Source organism: Xyrauchen texanus, chromosome 28, assembly GCF_025860055.1.
Source record: "Xyrauchen texanus isolate HMW12.3.18 chromosome 28, RBS_HiC_50CHRs, whole genome shotgun sequence".
In the NCBI taxonomy this organism is placed as follows: Eukaryota; Metazoa; Chordata; class Actinopteri; order Cypriniformes; family Catostomidae; genus Xyrauchen; species Xyrauchen texanus.
Genome location: NC_068303.1, coordinates 39,184,218 through 39,211,021, shown reverse-complemented (window position 1 = coordinate 39,211,021; position 26,804 = coordinate 39,184,218). Strand labels below are relative to the sequence as shown.

General features: G+C 39.5%; 1 protein-coding gene across 1 annotated transcript in view; it reads right to left on the bottom strand.

Moving 5' to 3' along the window:
* Nucleotides 1-208: 208 nt before the first annotated feature.
* lrp11 (low density lipoprotein receptor-related protein 11) overlaps nt 209-26,804 on the bottom strand; it is a 69,308-nt gene continuing 42,712 nt past the window's right edge. Inside the window, exons 7-9 of the mRNA XM_052095308.1 lie at nt 25,831-25,887; nt 7,463-7,576; nt 209-2,267 (exon numbers count right to left, since the gene is read on the bottom strand). Of these exons, the coding sequence (XP_051951268.1) occupies nt 2,113-2,267; nt 7,463-7,576; nt 25,831-25,887 (326 nt within the window). The 3' untranslated portion in view covers nt 209-2,112. The remainder of the gene's footprint in view (nt 2,268-7,462; nt 7,577-25,830; nt 25,888-26,804) is intronic.

Here is a 26,804-nt window from a genome sequence, read left to right as displayed (position 1 = left end):
ACATTACAATATTAATTATATTGTCAAGCCGGTTCTCGCCTCCTCTTTTCCATTGTTGCCTTTACAGAAGTTTTCATAAAAGTTCGCCCAGGCGAGCTGTTACGAACCAACCACTGTTGCGAACTCAAAATTAAGGCACACCATTCTTTCCAGAGAATATTGGGCCTATATATTTAAAAGACATGGTTCAATTACAAATGTTCTTGGTGAGTAAATTATCCTTTATTAACACATTAACTTTTCAAGCAAAGCACAGAGCACAAAGTGTGATTAAAACTCACACATTAAGCGTACAAGATAAAGGTAATGTAAAGGAGGCAACCTAAATACCATATAACCCCCCATGCAGCACTGCGACTCCTAATTTTTTCTGCATCTGGCACCCCAAAAGAAAACATTTGGACACCCCTCTCCTAAATTCACAATTGCATTCAAAATGTGATTACTCACTGTCTGACAACAACCATTAGACTCAAATAGCTCTGAAATTTAATGGAATTTACAGTTTTTTATTTTTTAAATATAATGTGATGTTTACAATTATTAATATTTTATCATGTTAAAACATTAAAACATTTCAGCACAATTACACTGAGTAACAGAAGATTATATAGATACATATAGTGTTTAATATCACAGTAAACCATAAAAACATTCAAATCTTTGTCAGTCCCCTGACCTGATGTTCTCACTCATATAAGGCCATATTTTTGGAAACCTGGAGAGATCTTGTCAGAATCCTTTCTTTTTTCTTATTTGTAAATTTGCCATTTAGAACTCCTTAAGATACTTCTTTAAATTAAACCTGTATTCCCTACAGTGATATACATTATGAACACACTGAACTGAGCTGTTGTCATGACAGTGCCACATAAGGACACAGACTGGACACAAATCAAAATGTGTTTCCAATAAGGCTGAGAAAAGTTGTCAGAAATGTACCCCAATTCACCAAACAGGTGTGTTGTTGTTGTTATACAGTAAGTCTCTGGTTAAGGTCATACAGATGGAAAATATTTAATCCAGCAAGCTTGTGGTATCATGCAGCATATATCTGGCTGAATCCAAATTGTAATACTTGTAGTCAGTACAAAAGTACATCAATTGGATTGTTAGCCCAAAAACCCTACAGGTGCAAATCCAATGAAAATGATACACCATTCAGGAAACTTTCTCAGTATTTTCAATACACTCTGATTTGGGAGGCACATACATATACGGACAGAGTATGGATTAAGCCTAAGACCTTTGTCTCAGTCTGTATTTAAGGGGAAATGTAGTAATCAATGGTAAGAACAGTTACCATCAGTCAATAGAATAGAACCACTTGTGTTTCCACTAACTACACCACATGTTGAAGCACACTGGTCATGGCCCAAAAAAGGGTTGCATGTCTGTTCTGACAGGGTCACAGATAGCAGGGTAAAAAAGCTAAATGCAAATAATAATAAAATGCAACTAATCATAAAATGCTGAGTAGTTATGAAGATAGCAAAATAAACAGGATTATCAAAGGAATGTTCCGGGTTCAATAGAAGTTAAGCTCAATCGGCTGCATTTGTGGCATAATGTTGTTTTGGCACAATTTATTTATTTTTGACTTGCACCTTGTTTATTTAAAGAAAAAAAAGGGGGGTTGGGGGTATAGGGGATACCATTTCAAAAGTATAGCAACAAGATGTAAACATTATACTTGTTAACATAATTTGAATGTGATAAAACCATTTACATTTACATTTATCAGGGAAAAGTTAGTCCAAAATTGGAACTTTGCTGCCATAATGATGTACTCTTAAGCAATTTAATCACAATAAAATCATTTAGAACAGAGATTTTATCACACATAAATTATGCTAGCATACATAATGTTTACATCTTGTGGCTAATAAATATGGTCTGTGCTGACAACAATTTTTGGTGTGCGGTGGAGTAGTTATTGGTCATTAGCTATTGCTTATTGTTAGGACTGTTCAGTTGGTGATATCAATACATTTCGATAAACTATTTTAGTACTGTGTTGGGTCGCTACTTGATGTCCATTGTAAATACAGTGTCCAATTGAGAACCACCGATGTAGCTGCTTGGAGGGTTGATTGGCAGGTGGATGTCCTACTACAGATACATGCCATTGATGAGGTAATCAGACTCTTCTGTGGTGAGAGGCAGTGCTTTTTTCAGTCTGCGACGTACAAGCCAAAGTCTGCACACCACCATTAGCAAGAGCAGAGCACTGATGATCAGACCCAGAGTTAGGGGTAAGATCGCACCTACACACACAAACACATAAATATATACACACATGTAATAGTGAAGCATACAGAAATCTGATATACAGCCATATCTGAACATATACTGTATATAAAACTATAGTTCATATATTTGAGCATATATATATATATATATATATATATATATATATATATATATATATATACACAAAACAGTAGTTCTGGTCCTCGAATCTGATTGGAAGAGAGACGTTCCATGAGCACCGATGGTTGGACACCATCAGCATTCTGACACTTCACTGTGTATCACTCCGCTTGTGTTCATGCCATTCTAAACTAAAGTGTAAGAGCAGTGCATATGTATTAAGAGCTTCTGTTTGTCTTTTTTTTTGTCATATTTTAGCCAGCAAAAGATAACTTTGTGTGTAATATGAGCCAGTTAGGTGACGTGAAGTAAGTCAGCGTCAGCCACTGTTTACATACAACAGCTCTTTGGGATCTCTTGTATTACTACTACATTATTAAAGCTAGGAAATAGCTTTAAACGGCTTTAAATGAACAACTTCAGTATTACGGCTCATCACAGCTGAGAGACACAACAGACTGATTAATTACACAATGGGTGCTGTTTAAAATGGCAGAGGACATTGTGGTTTCTTTAATGATCGACACTTGCGCACCAGCTACCGCGAAATAGGAAGAAATACACCCGCTTGAACGCTATTATTCCACTGATGGTGTCAGACCAGACCAAATAAATATATATATATTAAGGCTGTCGATTTAACGTGTTAATTCAGTGCGATTAATTTTATAAAAAAATAATGAATTAAAAAAAATTAACCAATTAATCGTAATGCCCCCTATTTTATTATATATAAAGCATGATTAAATATTAAATATTTATATATATATAAATATTTAACAATTTTCTATATATATATATATATATATATATATATATATATATATATATATATATATATATATATATATATATATATATATAATTATTTCATCATTATATATTGAATTATTGTTATATGAGGGGCTTTCTCTGCAAATATTTGTATATGCGATAAAATGCGATTAATCGTGATTAATTAATCGGGACACCATGTAATTAATTTGATTAAAAAATGTAATCGATTGACAGCCCTAATATATATATATATATATATATATATATATATATATATATATATATATATATATATATATATATATATGTAAATAAAACTAAGTTTAAATTACATTTTTGTCAAAAGACTAAAACTATGACTAAAACAAAAAATGGAACCACTTTATGTAATATGTCTTTAATTACTATGTACTTAAGCATTTGATGCAATGTTCTTATTATGTTCTTATGTGTTGTTGCATTGTACTTGTCATGTTCTCTGTTGTCTTTTGTTTTTGTGCTTTTATGTTGAAGTTTAGTTTAGTTCCTGTTTGGTTTTTGTAGTCCTTTGTAGTTTCTTTTTATGATTGGTTTCCCTCTGATTGTTTCTCCTTCCCTGATTGCTTCACCAGGTGTCCCTCATTCCCTTGTTTGTTCCTGTGTGTATTTAAGCCCTGCCTTTTGTTCACTCCTTGTCGATTGTTGAATGTTGTTTAGCCTGGTATGTTTCCCCTGCCCGTGTATTCAGTTTTATGTTTATTTCCCCATTGAGGGTTTTCCTTTGTGTTTATTGGTTTGTCTGTTTAAATAAAGTTTGACTGCATTTGGATCCGCATCTCCTCGTCTGCCTACGCTGCTCATTCGTAACAGAACAATCGACCACCAATGGATCCAGCGGTCCAGCAGGCTAACTACCGGCTGCTCAGCCTGAGGCAAGAGGGCCGACCTATAGAGGACCACGTCCGCGACTTCATTGAACTGGCGAGTGTCACGGACTTCCCTGAATCCTCCCTTGTGGCCTTCTTCAGGGGTAATCTGGACGGTTCGCTGAAGGAGCGGCTGCCACAAGCGACGCGTGGCTGGACTCTCCACGACTTCCTGGTGGCGACCCTACTGGTGTGCAACTCACCGCTCTCTGTGGGCGTTGCTGTGAAGCACCCTACCACACCATCCACAGTGGAGTCTCTTTAGCCACCCCCGGCGCGCCCTATAACACCAGCCCCACCTGTCAGCGAACCGACCCCCACGCCAGTCGCGCTCCCAGAACCCACACGGTCCACTTCGTCTGCCCGGAGGAGGGAGAGAAGACGGGCTTCCGCCTCCCGGCCCACGCCTGCCACGGTCAACGAGCCTGAGCCCTCGTCAGCCACGGTCAGCGAGCCTGAGCCCTCGTCAGCCACGGTCAGTGAGCCTGAGCCCTCGTCAGCCACGGTCAGCGAACCTGTAGCCTCCGATGTCAACGAGCCAGCTCCTGTAGCCTCAGACGTCAGTGAGCCAGTGCCGATAGCCTCAAACGTCAATGAGCCAGTGCCGATAGCCTCAAACGTCAATCAGCCAGTGCCTGTAGCCACAGATATCCGTGTGCCAGCGCCTGTAGCCTCGACCGTCCCTGAGCCAGCGCCTGTAGCCTCGACCGTCCCTGAGCCAGCGCCAGTAGCCGTGACCGTCCAAGAGCCAGCGCCAGTAGCCGGGACCGTCCTAGAGCCAGCGCCAGTGGTCGTGCCCGTCCTAGAGCCAGCGCCAGTGGTTGTACCCGTCCTAGAGCCAGCGCCTCTCAAGCCTCTCAAGCCTCTCGAGCCTTCCAGGGCTCCGCCTCCCAAGTCTCTCAAGTCTCTCGAGTCTTCCAGGGCTCCTCCTCCCGAGTCTTCCAGGGCTCCGCCTCCCAAGTCTCTCGAGTCTTCCAGGGCTCCTCCTCCCGAGCTTTCCAGAGCTCCGCCTCCCGAGTTTCCTGAGCTTTCCAGAGCTCCGCCTTCCGAGTTTCCCGAGCTTTCCAGAGCTCCGCCTTCCGAGTTTCCCGAGCTTTCCAGAGCACCGCCTTCCGAGCTTTCCAGAGCTCTGCCTTCCGGGCTTTCCAGAGCCCCGCCTTCCGAGCTTCCCGAGCTTTCCAGAGCTCCGCCCTCCGAGCGTCCCAGAGCTCCGCCCCTCAAGCCTCTCGAGCCTTCTAGGGCTCTGCCCCTCAAGCCTCTCGAGCCTTCTAGGGCTCCGCCCCTCAAGCCTCTCGAGCCTCCCAGGGCTCCACCCCTCAAGTCTCTCGAGCCTCCTACGGCTCCGCCTCCCGAGCCTCCTACGGCTCCGCCTCCCGAGCCCCCTATGGCTCCGCCTCCCGAGCCTCCTACGGCTCCGCCTCCCACGGCTCAGCCTCCCGCGGCTCCGCCTCCAGAGACTCCTAGGGCCTCGCATCTAGAGGCTCCTATGGCGCCACCTCCCTCGGCCCTGCCGCAAGAGCCACCCTCGGCTCCGCCTCCGGAGCCTCCCTCAGCCTCGCCTCCGGCGCCCCTCCTGGCTCCGCTTCCGAAGCCTCCCTCAGCCTCGCCTCCGACGCCTCCTAGTTCCTTCCCGGCTCCGCCTCTCCCGGCTCTGCCTCCCAAGCCTCCCTAGGCCCAGCCTCCAGCTCCTTCCCCGGCTCCGCCTCCTGAGCCATCCTTGGCGTTGCCCCCTGAGCACTCCTTGGCTCCGCCTCACAAGTCCTCTACAGCTCCACTTCCTGGGCCTACTACGCAATCGCCTCCCTCGGCCCCGCCTCCTGGGCCTCCCTCGGCTCCGCCTACGCCACCTCCCAAGTCTTCTACGGCTCCGCCTCCGAAGTCCTCCTTGGCTCCGCCTCACGCGGCTCCGCTGGCCCCTATTCTGCGGCCACCACCCAGGTCCCCCAAGCCTACCCACATCCCGTGGTCAACTCCCAAGCCTCCTGAACCTGTCCCTGCCCTGTGGCCAGCTCCCTGGCCACCTGAACCTATCCTTGCCCTATGGCCAGCTCCCAGGCCACCTGAGCCTGTCCTTGCCCTGAGGTCAGTTCCCAGACCTCCTGCACCTGTCCTTGCCCTGCGGCCAGGTCCCAAGCCTCCTGAACCTATCCTTGCCCTGTGGCCAGCTCCCAGACCTCCTGAACTGGTCCTTGCCCCATGGCCATCTCCTAGGCCACCAAAACTGGCCTCAGTCCTGTGGCCTCCTCCTAGGCCCCCTGAGCCGGCCCTTGCCTTATGGCCAGCCCCCGGGCCATCTAAACCTGTCCCTGCCCGGTCGATACCTCCCTGGCCCCCAAACCTGTCCCTTTGTGCCCCCAGGGACTGCCTATTGGCCCCGTGGACTGTCTCATTTCCCTTTGTGCCCTCGTGGACCGTCTCATTGCCCCTTGTTGCCCCCTTGGACTGCCTGTCTGCCCCTCGTTGCCCCTTGGACTTCCTGTTTGCCCCCCGTACCTCCTTGGACTGCCCGCCTGCCCCCTGTGCCCCCTTGGACTGTCTGTCTGCCCCTGGTGCCCTCATTTTGTTTTTTGTGGGCTTTTTTGTCTTTTGTTTTTGTGCTTTGGGATCGTCTGGAATCCGATCCTTTGAGGGGGGGGTTCTGTCATGTTCTCTGTTGTCTTTTGTTTTTGTGCTTTTATGTTGAAATTTAGTTTAGTGCCTGTTTCCTGTTTGGTTTTTGTAGTCCTTTGTAGTTTCTTTTTATGATTGGTTTCCCTCTGATTGTTTCTCCTTCCCTGATTGCTTCACCAGGTGTCCCTCATTCCCTTGTTTGTTCCTGTGTGTATTTAAGCCCTGCCTTTTGTTCACTACTTGTCGATTGTTGAATGTTGTTTAGCCTGGTATGTTTCCCCTGCCCGTGTATTCAGTTTTATGTTTATTTCCCCATTGAGGGTTTTCCTTTGTGTTTATTGGTTTGTCTGTTTAAATAAAGTTTGACTGCATTTGGATCCGCATCTCCTCGTCTGCCTTCGCTGCTCATTCGTAACAGTACTTACATTTAAAGAAGCTGTATTGAATTACATCTGTAGTTACACTGTTAACCTTACCCTTTAACCTAATCCTACCCTTACCCTAAACCCTAGGTCTACTCCTAACTGTACCTCAACCTCAGTAGCAGCAAATGTGAACCTTGTAAGAATGTTGCAGAACAACATGTATTTACACAATAAGTACATTGTATTGTATGTACTTTAATGTTAGTACATAATAGTTAAAGACACCTAATATAAAGTGGGACCAAAAAATACATAAAAATAAAACTTTTTTTTTTTTTCAACATTTATTTAAGCATAAGCTTGTGGATCAAAAGACAAGTGTGTCCAAACCTTAGGTAGTGTAAGTGAAGTTTGTTAGTGCTCTGTACGGACCTGATTCGGGAGGCGGGTGTCCTTCCAGCATGTGATGTGCTTTAGATAGCAGTGAATTCTCTGAGTCTATGAGAGGATACTGCATTTTTCCCTTGTAGACAGCAGCAAAGGGAGCTGCACATAGAAAAATAGTTTAATAGTTTAAATGTTTTACATGCTACAGTCATTTAATTTCTTCAAGAGTAGTGTTAGCTCAAACACATTAAAGAGAATTATTAAAACACATTCAAAAGGGTCATAATACAAGTTTTTCAAGACATTAACAGATTTGTAGGTGTATGTAAGACTATGTACATGAAAATTCGGATCAGTCTTGGAATTCATTCTTCTTTTAAAACTCGTCATGGCAACAAAGTTGTAACATTGTAAAAAAAAAAAACCTTTACTCAGATAAGGTTAGTATGCAATTTGATCATGTCTCAAGTCTTGTGGATATACTTTTGAATTGGCCCCATTCATTTCCATTGTAAGTGCCTCACTGTAACCCAGATTTTAGCTTAGAAAATTAGGGGCAGTTAAATTAAATTTTTTGTTGTAATCAATATTATGCCACAAATGCTGTTGATTGAGCTTAATTTGTACTGTATTCTGAATATTCCTTTAATGCCCTTTCTCTCTCCCATGGGCCCATGACATGAGGCCCTGCATAGTAGAGCTGCAGATGCAGTTATTTTAATGACAGTAGACTGTAGCAGAGACATACAGTGAGCAGCAATATAGATCAGGGGCGCTGGAAGTTTTAGCCTATACCTCAACTGAACTTCGGCTGACATAAAAATACACCCACTTCTGGTGTACCCATTAATAGCGGGATAGATGGGAATCGACTGGAAAGGAGTGACAACTAGCCAATTTGAGCCATTGCTTTCCTGTTCTTGATAAATAAAATGATCAAACGGATGTCTCGCTCAAGCAATCAACAGGTCAGGCTTCAACTACAGTAAGTGAAGAGCCCTTAAGAACGCTTCATTAAGCTTTACTAACTTGATGAATTGTTTGTTTTGAACCAATGCTTCAAAGCATGTATCACACAGGTCAAATCATGTGATTTCACAAGCAGTTATAACTCAGTGTGTGGAGTTACGAGCACAATGTAACGTCGAATCATTTATCTAAACAAATGTTTCACTTGATTCAAAGCTATGAGAAGATTTATGTTGGCTGTCATTTAGTGACGGGTCTTTGGCTGCATTGTAATGTTTTTTATTGGGACTATAATCAAAGTTTGCATAAGTAGATTTGTTGGGGGATTTGGCTATTGAAAATATTACATTTTAATTTAATTCTGCTCAAATTAACTAAATGACTTGAATAAAGATCTGTTCATTTTGCTGAACTAGACTCTAAGATCAAAGTCAGTAAAATTATCCGATCTTCCAATCACTGGACAAACAGTATCACAACTAACTCAAAGGAACACTAATCTTTCCCAGGGTAACTAAAACATAAACCCATGTCATTACATAAAATAACATTATTAACATTAAACGAAACTTAAAACATAACTATAACCCCCAATAACTTTTAAATGTTAATTAATAACATTCCCTAACAGTCCCCAAAACCTACACAGATGCACCTCATTAATTATGCAATGACAACAGCAAATAGCAAGTCCTCAAGCATAAATAACAACAGACGTTAAAGGATATTCCGAGAAGTATAAAGTATATATTGAATATTTACATGGAAAACGATTGAAAAACAGCGTGAGAGAGAGAGAGCGGTCTGAAGGAACTGAAGGCCCCAAATCGTGCCATCCCGCCTCGATCTAGCTTGATTACGATGGAAGAAAGTTGCCCAGAGTTGTTCCTGACTGGCTTCTCAGCCTTAAAGGCTCTATATGGTTAGTATTATGGATGTTCATAATGCATTCTTACATTCTGAACAAACAAGATAACCATGATCAACTGTAAAGATGACACAGGATCGTCTCAGTGGTCTTAAGAAAATTTGTATCAACCGTGTGATTGCTGGGCAGATATGTCAATGTCATTGATGATTTTGCATAGTTGAAAACGAGGAGGGGAGGTTAAATTTTAAAGAAGGTATTCTCTCATCATTTACTTCTTTTGCAGTATACAAATGAAGATTTTTAGAAGAACATCTCAGCTCTGCTGGTCCATAAAATGCAAGTGAATGGTGGCCAAAAATCACATATAGACATAAAGGCAGTATAAAAGTAATCCATAAGACTCCAGAGGTTAAATATAGTTCAAACTTGCATTAAATGGACCAGCAAAGCCGAGATATTCTTCTAAATAATTATGCTTGTGTTCAGCAGAAAGAAGAAATTGATACAAATCTGGAATGGAATGAGGGTGAGGAAATGATGAGAGAATTATCATTTTTTGCTTTTTGGATTTTAATATATTTTGTGTGTTAAAGCATAGTTCTGTAATTAAAAGTTTTCTACATCACAGGAGCATTATTGGAGGTGCAACGTCAGGTCTCGCATTGGGCACCATGTTATCCAGAACAGCCACTGAAAATAATGGTGTTTTTTTAACATAATTTTTTTTATAATATATATATACAGTATACACACACAAACAACATATAAACCCAAAAGCACCCCTTCCCCTCCAAATCCCAAACCCCCCGTGGTCACACATGAGTAGATATATAGAAAAAAAGCACACATAAACACACAAACAAAAAAGTATATATATAATAATCATACTCACACAAAACGACACTACTCTCTCCATGCCCCACCCTGAGGGCCCTCCAAAAACTACAAATAATTGCCCCATTTCTCGACAAACAAATCTAAATGACCCCATCTACCCAATGACACCTCTTCAAAAGCCGCCACCCTTTCCATCTCCATGCACCACTCCGGAAATTGGGGCACACCAGCTGACCTCCAACCCCTCAAAATAATCTGCCTGGCGATCATCACACAAGTTCACACCAAAACACAAAGTCTGGGGCCAAACAAACCTGAGTGCCCACCACGTCACACACAAAATTCTGAACCTTCAACCAGAATTTCTGGATCTCAATACACCACCAAAAAATGGGCCATGTCTGCATCCTCCGATTGGCATCGTCAGCAGGTGGCTGTGTCTTTAAGACCAAGCCTACAGGTTCCTCTCATGTGGAAGTGACCAATGAGCCAAATGTCTGAGACCGAATGCATAATAATAAAAAACAATGCCTAGGCAATGGAAGGCCTAGACCATCTTTGTCAATCGGCCTATGTAACTTATTGAAATGCAAACTGGGATGCTTACCATTCCAAATAAAGGACTTCACTATGCTATCAAATTGCTTGAAATAAGAGAGGGGGACATCAACAGGGAGAGATTGTAGCAGGTAGTTACATTTTGGAATACAATTCATTTTAATAACATTAACCTTCCCAATCCAATCATAGATAAATGTAAGGAAGCCCACCTGCCCACATCAAAAACCTTATTATTAGGGGATAAAAATTAACTAACTAAATCAGACAAATTTACTGGGAATAAAATACCCAAATTCATAATACCCTGTTTAGGCTTGGTGCCCTGCCGTGTGCCCCTATCCAGAGTAAAATAATCTGAAATTAATCAATTTGTTTGTACCGCCGCTACCGGGTGTCTATAAAGTATCTTAATCCATCCAATAAGAGTATTCCCAAACCCGTATATTTCCAAAATCTTAAAAAGATAATCTCATTCTACCATATCAACGCCTTTTCAGCGTCAAGTGAGATGGCAGCGACCGGAGTCTGATCATTCACCAATGACCACATGACATAGATGAAACGTCTAATGTTATCAGAAGAGCTACGGCCCAGAATAAACCCCACCTGATCTATATGTATAAGAGATGCCATTACTTTACTTAATCGGTTAGCCAAAATTTTTGACAAAATGTTTACATCTAGCTGGATCAGAGAAATTTGATGGTAACGCTTACACTAGATTGGATCTTTGTCCTTTTTAAGAATCAGACTGATCCGGGCTTGTGTCATGGTTGGCAGAAGCTTTCCATTCTTTAGTGATTCTGTGTAAATTTATAACAAAAGTGGAGCCAGTTCTGTAGCATAAGATCTAAAAATTCAGTGGCAAAGCCATCTGGCCCCGGAGCCTTGCCTGTAGGCAGGGCCTTAATTACCTTGTCAAGCACCTCCAAGCTTATCTCAGAATCAAGATACATTTTTTTTTTTTGCTCAGTCGTCAATTTAGGGAGATCTAATGGTTCCATAAATGTTCTAATATTTTCATTAGAAGACGAAGATGTGGATCTATAAAGATCAAGATAGGATTCTTCAAAAGCATTATTAATATCAATGGCCGGGGTAAAAATGTCCATCAGACAACATTTGGCGCTTCAGTTATTTCTCTGTGCTTTTAATATTCTCTTCCAACTCCAAAAGTTCTTGTAATTTGGTTTTTGTTTATGAATGAGGCATACTGTATGATCTGACCCCTAAGAAACGTCCACAGAAGATACTGAGGACCAGTGTTTCTCCATATAAACACAGATTTCAGCCTTTAACATTTATTGGAAATCAGGATTTTGCAAAAGGGATACATTAAAGGTCCAACAATAAGATTTATTTTTCTTCATATGTGGCAACACCTCTAAACTCACCAGGGTGTGATCTGAGAAGATGTTTCCAATTGAGCAGGCAATAACAGAAGAAATGAGGGACTTAGATATATATAAAAAAAATATCTATTCTAGAAACATCTTATGGACTGATGAAAAAAATTTATAGTCCCTACCAGATGGGTTCAAAAGTCTCCAAATATCTGTAAGACCAAGATTTTTACACATCCTGTGAAGTGTCAATGTTGCTCTAGGGGGCTTGCTCACTTTTGCTTCACTATAATCATGGACTGAGTCCATCAAAAGATTAAAGTCTTCTCCCAATATTATGTAATGAGGGGTGCCAGCAGCTTGCATCATCCCTTCAAGATCTATAAAAAAGCCCAGTTCATCAGCGTTAAATGCGTAAATATTAGCCAAAATCAACATTTGCCCCTGAATTTCTGCAAAAATCTTTTTGAGACATTTGAATTGTAGATGTTTACTTATCTATGAATTAACTCCCCTGCTCTTACTTGAGCCAGCACTAAAGAAAATATGTCCACCCCATATCTTCCCAAATTTTTCAGCTTCCTGCGGGGAAAAATCATATTTCTTACGTTTAAGAAAATAAACAACCTTCCTTCTATTTATGGGGTGCCCCAGCCCATTAACAATCCAGGTGGGGAGAGACAATCCACTCATATTAACATTCGATATTTTGACATATAAGAAAAAATAGATTGTGTGTCAAAAATAAAATTAGAAAGACCAAATTCCAATATTCAAACCTCGAACTTCCACCAGAACCAAATAAACAGAAAAAAGAAAAACATTCGCATTAACCCCACGCACAACAGCACCAAACTGCGTCCATCCCTCTAAACTCAAACAGTCCATGTATGTCTACGAGAGTCCCCATGACAAATTTTCCATCGGATTGCTCAAGTCTGGTGCTTCTGTACAAATATTGTGAGACCAAATTACAGAACAGAAAATAATCTATAAAACAAACTCCAGCCAATAGGCAGAATAAACACTGAAGAGTGGAGAGTTGAATTCTGACGCCACTGGATTTCCTGTTGATGACGGCACGCTGCACGAGTGTTTGCTTGTAGCCTGCTTAGGCTGCTTAGCATTGCTTATTCTTATTCTCAAATGTTCATCGTTATATTCATCGTTCATTGTTATATCCTTTGTCATTTTACCGCATTTCAGGTTATTCCGCCTTTCTACTGTTTCATCTGCGTGTATCTTACCTGTTGCTGCTGGCACCTAGCTAGATTCTGTGTTTATAGCCTGCTAGTTTTTTAGCATCACTTATATAGCTGTTTTCAGCCTTTAATCCTTAACATCTGCCATTTTTAAGCATGCATCGGGTTTTCCCTCGTATTATTCTCTTATCGCGGTTCAACTGCACACATATTCCACCTGCATCCGTGTTCTATTTTTATCGTGATTAAACTGAGTGCAATTTTTCAGCATGCACCAGTTTTTTCTCCTCTGTGGTACACAGATTATTGCATCGATCTCAAAGCACTGCTTATCAAGAACAACCAACAACCAAAAACTATAGCGTGAGGGATTCATATCAATTTCAAACCCTCACCGCTCAGGAACAACCAACAACAACAACAAACAATTTGCGGTAAGTCATGGCATCCGCTCATGTTATTTCTTCCTGCATTTGCCACATTGTCACATGTTTACAATAGCCATCAGCAGTGAGGGATTCACATGTGATAAATGTAAGGAATTAGTCAGACTGACGGAGAAGGTTAATGAGTTAGAGACTTGCATACGAACGCTAGTGGAGGTCAGTGAGAAGAGAAGCCGGTAGATACTGTTTCAGATGCGAGTAGTACAGAGAGCAACATACACACTTTGGTTCCGTCTGTAGAGCCCCTGCAGCAGGGCATTTGGGTGACGTCTCAGCAGCATACTCGCTCAGCAAAGAGACACCACTCTCCCGTTCCTGTTAGGGTTTCGAATCGATTCTCCCCACTCAGTGATACACCCACTGTGAATCATGTTATAAGAGCCCTTGTTATTGGCGATTCTATTGTAAGGAATTTGGAAATAGAGCCACTATTGTTAATTGCATTTCGGGGGCGAGAGTGTCTGACATCAAATAAAATGTACAAGTGCTGGCTAATGCTAAACTGAGATTTTCTAAAATTGTTATCCATGTCGGCACTAACGATGTCCGACTTCGCCAGTCAGAGTTTATAGTAGATTATTGTCACTGAATGGCTGGATGTCTGTGTGGTGTCTGAAGAATAAAATAGAATTTATAGACAATTGGAAGAGTTTTTGGGGAGTTTTTGGGGTAGACCTGACCTGCTAAAGAGAGACGGACTCCATCCCTCCAGGGAAGGTGCCGCTCTCCTCCTCCTAGTAATTTGGCTCATAGTCTTAATAATGATAGTATTTGACTAACTGGGGCACAGGTCAGGAAGCAGACAAACTGGTTAATCCGAACGTCTGCTAGCAGCCTTGAGACATCACACAGGTCACATAAACTACAACACATAGAGACAGTATCTCCTAGATATCTCATAGAGACTGTGTCTGTTCCCTGAACTACCAAACACCATACCCTGACTAAATCATTTAGAAAAAAATTTATTAAGGTCAAACTTGAACTAAACAAATTAATTTAAAATACACATCATATAAAAATAGGGCTACTAAACATTAGATATCTTTCTACCAAAGCACTAATTGTTAATTAAATTATTACAGATCATAGTTTGGATGCGCTCTGTTCGACTGAAACCTGGCTTAAACTGGATGAATATATTAGTTTAAATGAATCTACTCCCCCAGGTTATGGCTATAAACATGAGCCTCGTCTGAAGGGTCAAGGAGGAGGTGTTGCTACAATTTACAGTGAAGTTTTTGGTGTTACTCAAAAGACAGGTTATAAATGTAAGTCTTTTGAACTAATAATGCTTAATGTGACACTGTCAGATATAAATAAAAAATCTCTGTCATCTTTTGTCCTTGCTACAATGTATAGATCACCCAGGCTTTATTCTGATTTCCTTGGTGAATTTGCTAAATTTTTTATCAGATCTTGTAGTTACTGTAGATAGAGCTTTAATTGTTGGTGACTTCAACATTCACATAGATAATGAAAAAGACACATTGGGATTAGCATTTATCGATATTCTGATCTCTCTTGGAGTCAGACAAAATGTAACAGGACCAACTCATCGCCATAATCATACGCTAGATTTAATTCTGTCATCTCGGATCATTACCTCGTCTCTTGTATGCTACAATCAGCTAATGTTACTCAATCTACACCATACTATCGTTCAGGTAGAACTATTCTTTCGACCACTAAAGATAGCTTCACTAATAATCTTCCAGATCGATCTCATACACTCAATAAACCCCAAAGCCCAGAAGAACTTGATGAAATAAACTATAAAGAATAAATTGATGAATCCATCGAGAGTCAAATTATATTGTAGTGGCTTATTTTTAGAGTTTTTTTGGTCCAATGATTAGTACCACTGTTTTGTCAGAATTGAGTAGAAGGAATAAATAAACTCTGCTAATTTGGAGAATTGTGAAATCTCATCAGGTTTTGAAGAAATATAAAGTTGTGTATCGTCGGCACAGCAGTGGAAACTTATTCCACGATTCCTGATAATATCTCCCAGGGGAAGCATATACAAGGATAAAAGCAGAGGCCCTAAAACTGATCCCTGCGGCACTCCATATTTTAATTTTGTTTGGTTTGACAATTCCTCATTTAAATAGACAAAGTGGTAGCAGTCTGCTAAATATGACCTAAACCATGCTAATGCAACTCCATAAATGCCAACATAATTCTCTAGCCTATTCAAGAGAATGGTGTGATCTTTTGTGTCAAATGCTGCACTAAGATCTAAAAGCACTTGAAGAGAAATGCAGCCGCAATCAGATGATAAGAGCAAGTAATTTGTAACTGATAAGTCCAGTCTCTGTATTGTGATGAGGACTAAATCCTGACTGAAACTCTTCGTATATACTATTTCTCTGTAGAAATTAACATATTTGGGAGGATACTACCTTTTCTAGTATATTTGACATAAACGGGAGATTTGAAATCAGTCTATAATTAGCCAGTTCTCCAGGATAATGTTGTGGCTTCTTAAAAAGCAGTTTGATAACTGCCATTTTAAAGTTTCTTGGGACATGTCCTAAGCATAGCGAGGAGTTAATAATATTAAGAAGAGGTTCTGAAATTACAGGAGATACCTCTTTTAAGAGCTTAGTTGGTATAGGATCTAAAAAACATGTTGTGGCTTTTGATGTTTCAAGAAGAACTTAGGTGTTATATTTAATACCAATCTGCCCTTTGAAAATCAAATTACCAATGTTTGTAGAACAGCATTCTTCCAAGAAATATTGCTAAATTAAGGCACATGCTCTCTGTTGCTGATCCCGAAAAATGAATTCATGCGTTCATGACTCAAGACTAGATTATTGTAGTGCATTACTGGGAGGATGCCCAGCAAGATCAATAAATAAACTTCAATTGGTTCAAAATGCAGCAGCCTGAGTGCTAACGAAAACCAAGAAATATGATCATATTAGCCCCATTTTATCATTGTTACATTGGCTACCTGTTAAATTCCGTATTAATTATAAATTCTGTTAACTACGTACAAAGCTTTGAATGGTCTAGCTCCGCAGTACTTTAGTGACCTTCTACCACGCTATATTCCATCACGTTCATTACGATCACAAAATTCTGGCCTGTTAATAGTTCCTAGAATATCAAAATCCACAAAAGGAGGTAGATCCTTTTTATATTTGTCTCCTAAACTATGGAATAGTCTCCTTAACACTGTTCGAGATGCAGACACACTCACTCAGTTTAAGTCTAGACTAAAGACTCACCTATTTAGCCAGGCATACACCTAATTTATCCTCCAACCCACAATTAGGCTGCTTTAGTTTAGTCTGCCAGAACCAGAAACATTGATCATGATTTATAACTCTACAATAAATTGAATGGCATCTATGCTAATATTACTTTATTTGTTTCCCTGTCTCAACCTCGGGACTCCTATCCTGAGGTCACCAGAACTGGAGCACCATTCCTGCATCGTGTTGGACTCCACTGCTACGTGTCGCTGAATGATGATGACTAAATGCAGCCTGTGCCAGCCAAACATCACTTCAGTCTATTATGATGGACTTCAGAGGATGAACTGATGCCAACTCCAACCATAAGACATGGGACAAAAGTTATATGCCATTGTCTGAACCTTGGATTTAGGATGGACCACACCGAACCTCACCGAAATTACCGGCCAGGTTGAACTGCATTTCACATCCCTGATCTCTGCCTACATTACCTCGGTCTATTGATGGACTACGATTTTGAAATGGAATGCATAGACTAACAACTGCCAACAAAAGCCAACATCAGCCAATTAACAAGGACAATTGCATCTATGTGAACTTCTGCAGTTAATCCAGGATGGACTTACATTACATTTCAAACAAGATGTTTAAACACTGACCCTTAACACTTACTTAGTTTAATAATTTTAAACCATGAATTTATCTATACACAAGTAATATTTACATTATATTCATGATGTTAGTCAGAGGGGAACTGGCCCCCACAGTGAGTCTGGTTTCTCCCAAGGTTATTTTTCTCCATTAATACAAATTTTATGGAGTTTTGTGTTCCTTGCCACAGTCTCCTTCAACTTGCTCACTGGGGTTATTAATACAATTATTATTTAATTACTTATTTTTAAACATGATTAACAATCGCATTTTATCTAATTACACAATGAGGATTCACAAAATAATAAACTAAAGCTGTTCAGTTTCCTCGTACAGTCAAACAATTGTTCAGTGAGCAATTTCCCTTATCCAGCTAGATGTAAACATTTTGTAAAGTTATGACATCTCTTATACATATAGATCAGGTGGGGTTTATTCGGGGCCATAGCGCTTCTGATAACATTAGGCGTTTCATGAATATTATGTGTTCAGTAGCGAATGATCAGTCTCCGGTCGCTACCATCTCACTTGATAATGCATTTGATATTGTAGAATTATCTGTTTAAGATTTTGGAAGTGTATGATTTGGGAGTACATGTATTGGTTGGATTAAGTTACCCTGCCCTACTAGATCTGTGCCTTGCCTCCACAGAATTATTCTGTTTCCAAGTTATCAGATTACAACTGGTCTAAATCCGAAGCTTTGGCTCTGACAGCATACTGTCCAGTAACAGGCACCTTCCAGTGGCCCAAAAAGGGCATTAAGTATTTGGGTATTTTATTCCAGGCAAATTTGTCTGATTTAGTTAGTTAATATTGACCCTTTAATAAAAAGGTTTTCGAGCGATGTGGGCAAGTGGGCTTCATTAAATTTATCGATGATTAGAAAGGTTAATGTTATTAAAATTAATTGTATTCCAAAATTCAACAACCTGCTACAGTCTATAGATGTCCCTCTCTCTTATTTCAAGCAATTTGATAGCATAGTCTTTCATTTGGAATGGTAAACATCCCATACTACATTTCAACAAATTACATAGGCCGATTGACAAGGTGGGCTAGGCCTACACAAGATTTTGTTTGTGGTGGCGTAGTGGGCTAAAGCACTAAACTGTTAAGCAGAAGGTTGTTGGTTCAATCCCCACAGCCACCACCATTGTGACCTTGAGCAAGGCACTTAATTCCAGGGTGCTCTGGGGGGATTGTCCCTGTAATAAGTGCACTGTAAGTCACTTTGGATAAAAGCGTCTGCCAAATGCATAAATGTAAAGATTTGAACTTGGTATTGGAGGAAGGAGGATTCTAAAAAATGTCAAGGCTGCATCTAGAGATACAAGGGTTCGCCTTATGCAATTTAAGATTTTACATAGATTTAATTGAACCCCCACTTGATTCTATAGGCTTGGTATTAAAGACACACACACCTGCTGACGATGCCAATCAGAAGTTGGAGACACGACCCATGTCTTTTGGGGATGTGTTAAGAGCCAAGATTTTTGGTTAATAATTATTTGTGTGACATTTTGGGCACTCAAATTTTACTTGCCCCAGACTTTGTATTTTGGGCGATGGGGCAGTTATACAAATACAGTATATAATAAATTGGGTTCTGACTAGCATGATGATTGGTAGACAAATTATTTTAAGACGTTGGAAGTCGGACGGAGCATCACCATTTCCGTAATGGTGTGCGGAGATTGGAAGAGTGGCAGCTTTTGAGGAGATGACAGGTAGAAGGCTGGGGTTGGGGGAATTGTTTTTCAGGAAGTGGAGTAGGTATTTGGCAGTTTTGGGGGACTCTCGGGGAAGGGATGAGGAGAGAGGAGTTTAGTTTAATTATGCATGTGTATTATATTTAATTTTAATTTTATAAATGTTTTTGTGTGTGTACTATTTTATATGAACACAGGGGTGTTCTTTGTGGTTGGGTGGGGCTGGGGTTTGGGGAGAGATATTAGTGAGGGTTAAAAGTTAAATGTTGATTCGGTGCAAATATGCTGTGTTTTCTCTTTTGTGTTATTAACTTTGAATCAATAAAAAAGCTAATAACAAAAAAATAAATAAATCGTTGCTTCCGTGTAAAAAAAATGCACAGAGTTCAAAGTGTGCAGTGCTCGCCGTTTACACGTCCGCTCCTCGCATGGAGTCATGTGACTTGGAAATAAAGTTTTTTAAGACCTTGGTTTTTGTGTTATTCTGTGTTATTCTTCTTTTAAGAGGCAAATTCGACTTAATTCACATTAAGACAAGATTGATTTCGAAGATCAGTCATAAAGTCATCATAATTCGACAAAGTAGGATAATAAACAAATATTGAATTTTATCCTATTATTGGGGACAAGGAAATAACTGTATCCCTTACCTCTTCAAGTCACACAATGTTGAATGTAATATGCTGCTTTACAAAGGTATAAAACACGGCATATTGTTCATATGTTGAATACAGACACAAACAATAAAACGACTGTCAAATGATTTAATAGACACATAAAAGAGGACCGATACACAAGAACATGCAGCTGAACCAATACAGTGTTCCAGAAGTATCCGAAACTGAAGAATGCTGCCACATCACAGGTATGTGTGAACTGTGTAATGAGAAGTGTAGAGCTAGTCTCTCTGTGCCGGTGGCGTGGAAACAGATTTGAATATCTTTACTCAGCATTACTTCAGCATTCGAACTATATATATATTGATAAAAAAGTAGTCCGTCACCGTGATTTTGACAATTTGGAAGCTGTTTTTTATTGTATAAATTGGCCATATTGACTGCAGAATGTTGTTGTGATTGATTAATTCTCATTTTCTGCAGTATGTTTTAGCGAAAGATGCCAGTATGCACCGGCGCCGGAACAAGTTTTAAAGTGGTGGTGATGTCATCTTTCATCTTTCGCTAAAACACACTGCAGAAAACAAGAATTAATCTTAATTTGTCTGAGATGGTTTAGCTAAGCCAGGTTTGTTACAGGACAATTGTGGCAGGGCGGAGGCTGGGGCTGGGTTGTGATTACGCACACTTGACCCCTAATCAGGCTAATTAGCCCTCGAGAGGGATAAAGGCCGACCGAAGACGGCAGTGTGACAGAGAGAGAGATTTACGGACAGCTGTCCGACACCTGTGTGTGTCTTTTTGGTTAAGTTTATAATGAAAATATTATTTATATTGTCAAGCCGGTTCTCACCGCCCCCTTTCCATTAACTCCTTTACACTGGTGCCGAAACCCAGGAAGGAGGAGGGATGCACCATAATAGAGTCCTCGCCACTACCATTCACCCCAGCGGAGCAGCCACGGGCATTCGCCGGGGTATGGAGGAGCCCGTCTGCCTGAGAGCGGAGGTACTGCCACCGACCGCGAGCGTTGGAAGGGCTCCTAAAAGAACGCCTGGAGCAGTCAGGGCCGCTGACAGAGGCGGAGGAGACCCCTACCAGCCGCTGAAACACGGCGGGGCGTTCCGTCCACCAGGGGCCAGAGGACTGCCTCCGATGGCAATCACAGGTGGCAAGAGTGCTAAATGAGTAATGAATAAAACATCAAATTTTCATCTTTTCTTATTTTTAGATTTGTTCTTGCAAATTAATACTTGCAATGCCACAGCAAATAATTTTTTACATGGCTCCAGACTAACATTTAAGACTAGTAGCACCGGTGTTAAATTTTACAAATGGTCGCACCAGCACTTGAGTTGGTTGCACTAGTCCAACTGAAAGAAAATATTTTACACAGAAGGAAAGTTCCATTGTATCCATAGTTTAACTGTGGCATTTGCAATAAGATCATAGTAACCAAAAGTAAAAGTAAAACCACGATTAGCAATAATCATAAAACAAATGATGGCATGTTTCATAAGAAAAACACACCCAGAAATTAAATTGTATTCTCTCACTATTATATTGATATAAGTTCATTATGAATATTTTTTGTGATTCCTTTTCAGTGCTGTTTAGAATGTTGGGGCCGTTTAATACAATTTTCAACTGGTTTAATCATCGACACATTAAGTGCTTTCATATAGGTTTTAAACAAATAATCAATGCCGAATTCGTGACCCAGCCTGTGCTTCTTGCAGATCTGTTAAAGATGATCTGCGCGGCTGAGTGCTCGAGACCGGTCCACGTGTAAATGCACGTCTCTGTACTGATCCGTCCATTGAACAGCACTGACTGATCCGGGTTTCCTTTCACGTTTGGAACATTTGCCATTTAATAATTCTCATACGGAACAAAAAATGACAGAGCACAATCAGAGAGTCAGCCAACTTTGTAGTCGCACCAATGCAACCTCTTGCAAAGTTTAATCGCACTGTTAGGAAAAATGGTTGAAAAATTAGTCTCAGTCCAGAGCCCTGATTTATTTTGTGTAATCTAATAATTTTCCAAGGCACACCTGACAATCTTTCATGGCACATTAGTGTGTCGCGGGCACAGTGTTTGGGAAACACTGCTTTAGAGTATAAGGTTTTTTCCGTCTAAAATTAGCTTTATTAATCAACATGTTTTGAGCCTTTTCATAATAAAAAATAGATTTAGTTTTTTTTATTTATTTTCATAATAATTAATCAGAACATAGCATGGATGCAAGGAAAGACAACCAAAACCAAAAATGTATATGCAGTATATATTATATAGATATATATAAACGGTAGAAGATCCCCTATACCCCACTACTTTGGTTGTCTCTGGGCCCAACTTGAACATTTATAATAACTACAAAAAAAAAGAAAATTGCATTTCTTACATATTGTCAGTAGACAGTTTGGCTACGAAATGATGTAAGTTATAATTGTCCAGATATTTGGTGAGAAGGACATATTGGGACCATACCTCTTGGAACTTTAACGCCATGGAAATCTAGGCCCGCGGACGGGCCCTTAAATGTACAAAATAAAAGTATGCGATAAACAAAACAGCTGTGTGTTACATTGGTACACATGCCACATATCTTTGGAAAGCTACAGTTCTTGATTTTCTATTGATATAAACCATTTTAAGATACAATCACAACAGCAGGTACAATCTATATCTTTGTCAGACCACCAACATATAAACAACCAATAACAAAATTTAGGCAACTCACCTATGATACCTTATAGTTGTACACTGAGCCATAACTTCCCGACAAAAACGGTGTTGTTTCATTGTCAAATGTCCAAATGATCAAATCAAGTAAAATGTTTAGTCCAAATCACATTATTACATCAATAAATATCCACAGACTCTTGTTGCATCATTTCAAAGCACCTGGCAGCTGTGCCTAATCTTTCACATATTACCGGTAATAACTTCAGTTCAGATGTAAACATTTCCTATATCCGGTATCAAAATGGAAGCACGCACTCTGACCTTTCGATTGACACCTCATTTGACCCAATAGGAGCTTCCATGTCCTGTCCAAAGCCTTCAATACCCAATCACAGTCTGTGTCGAATGTAAGGGCATACCCACTTTCCTTTGTTTACTGATCAAACCAATTACATTGAAGAGTGGAAATGACTGACGCATCGTATAGCCAATGAAATTCTGAAAACAGTGATATGCGGCTTTAGTGGAACGATTAGAGGATCGGATCTGTTGTGTGTGTAGCAAAGTTTCCTCGAAGTTTACCCACTGCTGTAGCGCCTCAGCGTAAATGCATGCAGAGCTGCTTTGGAACTGTTTACACATTTGGCGATTTAAATATGGTGAAACGGACGCTGAAAAACAGGATTTTCACCCCAGGATGTGATATAAGAAGGCATTCATTGTCAAAATTCTGAGTTTGGAGATGAAATTTCTGAAAACAATACAGATGATTCAGAGGCAGATGGAGAGATGAGACATGGCTCTGGACAAGTAAGTGTTTTCTTGTGTTTATAACATATATTACTGTATATTCCGCATAAATAAGCTTTAGTTTGAATAATGAATACACATTTTGTAATTACCCTTTGTCGTGTGTTTCCTCAGTGAGTGTTTGAACCGTTTGTGCGTGTTTTTAGTTCATTGTTTGTTTCAGATCTATTGACATGCTATATAGATGTTTTGTATATTTACTGTAAATATATATATATATATATATATATATATATATATATATATATATATATATATATATATATATATATATATATAGTAAATAAATCAATAAATATAAGTTGAAAATAAGAATATATGTTGTGTTTGAGAGTCTCTTTGTTACAATGCAGGGAGGTGGGGAGGTGTAGAGCCATCTATTTGTTACAATGCTGAATTCATGGGGAGGTGTAGGCCCATCTCTTTGTTCCATAGTACATTGGCAAAGTATACAGTATTTACAGTAAATATACATACAATAATACATTTTTACACACTCGAAAAGAAAAACTAATATATATATATATATATATATATATATATATATATATATATATAATACAGAAAAGATGGAAAAGTTGTGTCTAGCTTTGTAAATTACATTTATTTATTATCCCCCACTCAGCAAGCGGCCACATAAAGTGGAGCAGCAGGACAGCACCTCATCAAGAGAGGAGGGCTTTCAGAGAGACACTTGCTGAGGAGCATGGCAGAGTTGGGGTCTCAATCCACAGCCAGACCCGTATCTCCTGCTCCACCTAAGAGCACATCACAGGCCGTTGCACATCACCAAATCTTGCACCGCTGGTCGTCTGAAGTGCAGGCAGTGTCATGCAAAGACACCAGTGAAGTACTCTTCCTGTGATGTGCCTTTGTGCTTTGTACACAAATGTGACTGCTACAATGACTGGCATGTTGCTAGAAACATGTACAATTTTATAATGGTTTGTAAATACTTTATGTAAAAATTAATGTAAATAGTTTGTTGTGTATTTTTTATATAAACAAATTGTCCACCATAGCACTAGTTTTGACTCTTTTATATGCACAACATTTAGTTTCAAGAAGGGAAAAGGCACTCTAATGTGTTTATGCATCAGTTACTCTGTGTCAGCAAAACTAATAGTGGATCTGGATATGGAATATGATAGCTCTAAGTGTCATCTTTCATTAGAGCCCAAAATGATGACTGTACGTTGAAGCGTTCAAAAGTTGCAGCCTTTTAGTCCTAGGTTTCCAAAGTGTCCTTTTGGAGTATCCAAAAGGCACTTTTGTAAAACGCCTGGGTGTACCCTTAGAAAAACATGTGTAAAATATTCATTTTTTATGATATTGTTATAACATTTGAACCTGGGCTAGGTAAGGATTCATGCTGTGATCCCATTGTGTTCTCAAGCTAATAGCTACAAGTTATAGTCATCTGCAGGCATCTGTATGCAAAAAAAATTTCAGGCGGAAAAAAAAAATTCTATTTCATTGTGTTCAAACTTCTATTACTCAAAATCAGTAGCACTTACAGTAATTCTGACTGCTGGAGAAAAAACTTCAGAGTGTCCCCTTTCAAATGTGACCAAAACCATGCATGTACTCCAAACGGTTCAAGAACAGCTTTAAATTTACTTTGGGTATGCCTTGATTAGGCGTTTTAGGCTAATTTTACAGGATTGGGAAGACCCCTGGGGTATAATATATTTGTGCATTTTATTGCATGCAAAATTGCTGTGAGCATTTTTGATACTGCTACCTACACAAAAATGAAATATAAAACTTACTAAGGACAGTGTTAAAAAAACATTGTTCACCTAAAAATGGTTGAGTTAATGATGAGAGAATTATAATTCTTTGGGTAACTATACCTTTAAGTTCTCTTTAATCCTCTCTGCAGCCTAAAACTTGTCTGTGCTTTAGAAAGGTGGAATATAATTTCTGCGCCACTAGTTTCTATAAATGCAATGGTAAAAATAATGACTGACTGAGATTTGAATGGCATACTACCAATTCTACTCTTACTGCTTCTGTCATATATATTATGGCTGAAATAGTCAGATTAGTATGGTAGTATGCCATTCTGAACACAGGTAATGCTTTCGAGCAGTATCCCGAACACTTCCCATGTCTTCCATTGGTTGTTAAGTAGATAGTCCCGCCCCAACTCATTGACTCATAACTCGCCCCATTGGTCGAGTTAATGTTGCTGTGTCGGGCTTGCTGTTTTGATAGCACAATGGTCGCAGTATTACACTTTTACGTGAAATCAACCTACAAATGTTTTACTTGTATTTGATTTTGAATATAAAGCTGAAATCTATTTTAGCATCTTTAAGTCAACCTATCATCCTGGTTAACAACATTATTCTCTATTAACAATATTTAATAACAATAAAAAAAAATTATATAGTTTATGAAACTGAAAATATGAGATCAATAAAGTTATATCCTATCATAAACCAATACATTGGAAGTGTATCAAGTTAAGAGATATTATTGTACATACATGTGTATGTTTTCATGCTGGGTGATGGAGCTGCAGAGATCTGCTGTTTTGTTACTGCTGAAAGACAGAAACAGAATCACCTTTAGTGTCACAGAATTCTCAATTGTATAAATGACATTTACAAATGTATAATAAAATACAAATATTATAAAACGTATTAACTAGGGCTATCAATCGCTTCAATTTTCATTCAATTAATTAAACGACATGCCGATTAATTAATCGCACATCAATATTTGCTGAGAAATGTTTGTGGCCCACATGATATTGACTTAATAAGAATTAATTTTAAGGTACATTTCCTAGAGCATTTACACTTATTCTCAGTATCGCTCAATTGCTGTATTGTTATAAAGTATGTAAAGCATTCATTCTGATTATAAGCTACTTTACATTACATGAGTGCTGCGTCAGTCTGCAGGGGTTAGGGTTTGAGTCGGAGTCAGTTTACACTGAATAACAGCGTTGTGACCTCTTCTCCCAAATACTCCATTAGACTTGCGTTACTAACCTAAACAAAACCTTTAAAGAGGGTAATAATATTAATGATTTCTAATTAAAGTACTTCTAGAGAAAGTATACTGGTTTAAGGGTATCTCTAATGTGTATGTGTGTGTGTGAGGACATTTTTAGGTTACAAACTTGTAATTACAAGGATATTATCCTATAAATGTGGTTCATGAGTACATTTCTAATGTCCACATAATTTAAATCACTTTAAATGCATACTAAATGATGTTTTATTTAAAATGTAAAAATGCAGAAAGTGTTTTATGAGGTTTAGGTTTAGGGGATAGAATTTATAGTTTGTACAGTATCAAAATCATTATGTCTGTGGAGAGTCCTCATTTGGATAGCCGCACTAACGTGTGTGTGTGTGTGTGTGTGTGTGTGTGTGTGTGTGTGTGTGTGTGTTTAATGATCTTTGAAAATGACAACAGAATCGTATCTGCTTTCTATCTACATTACATTTT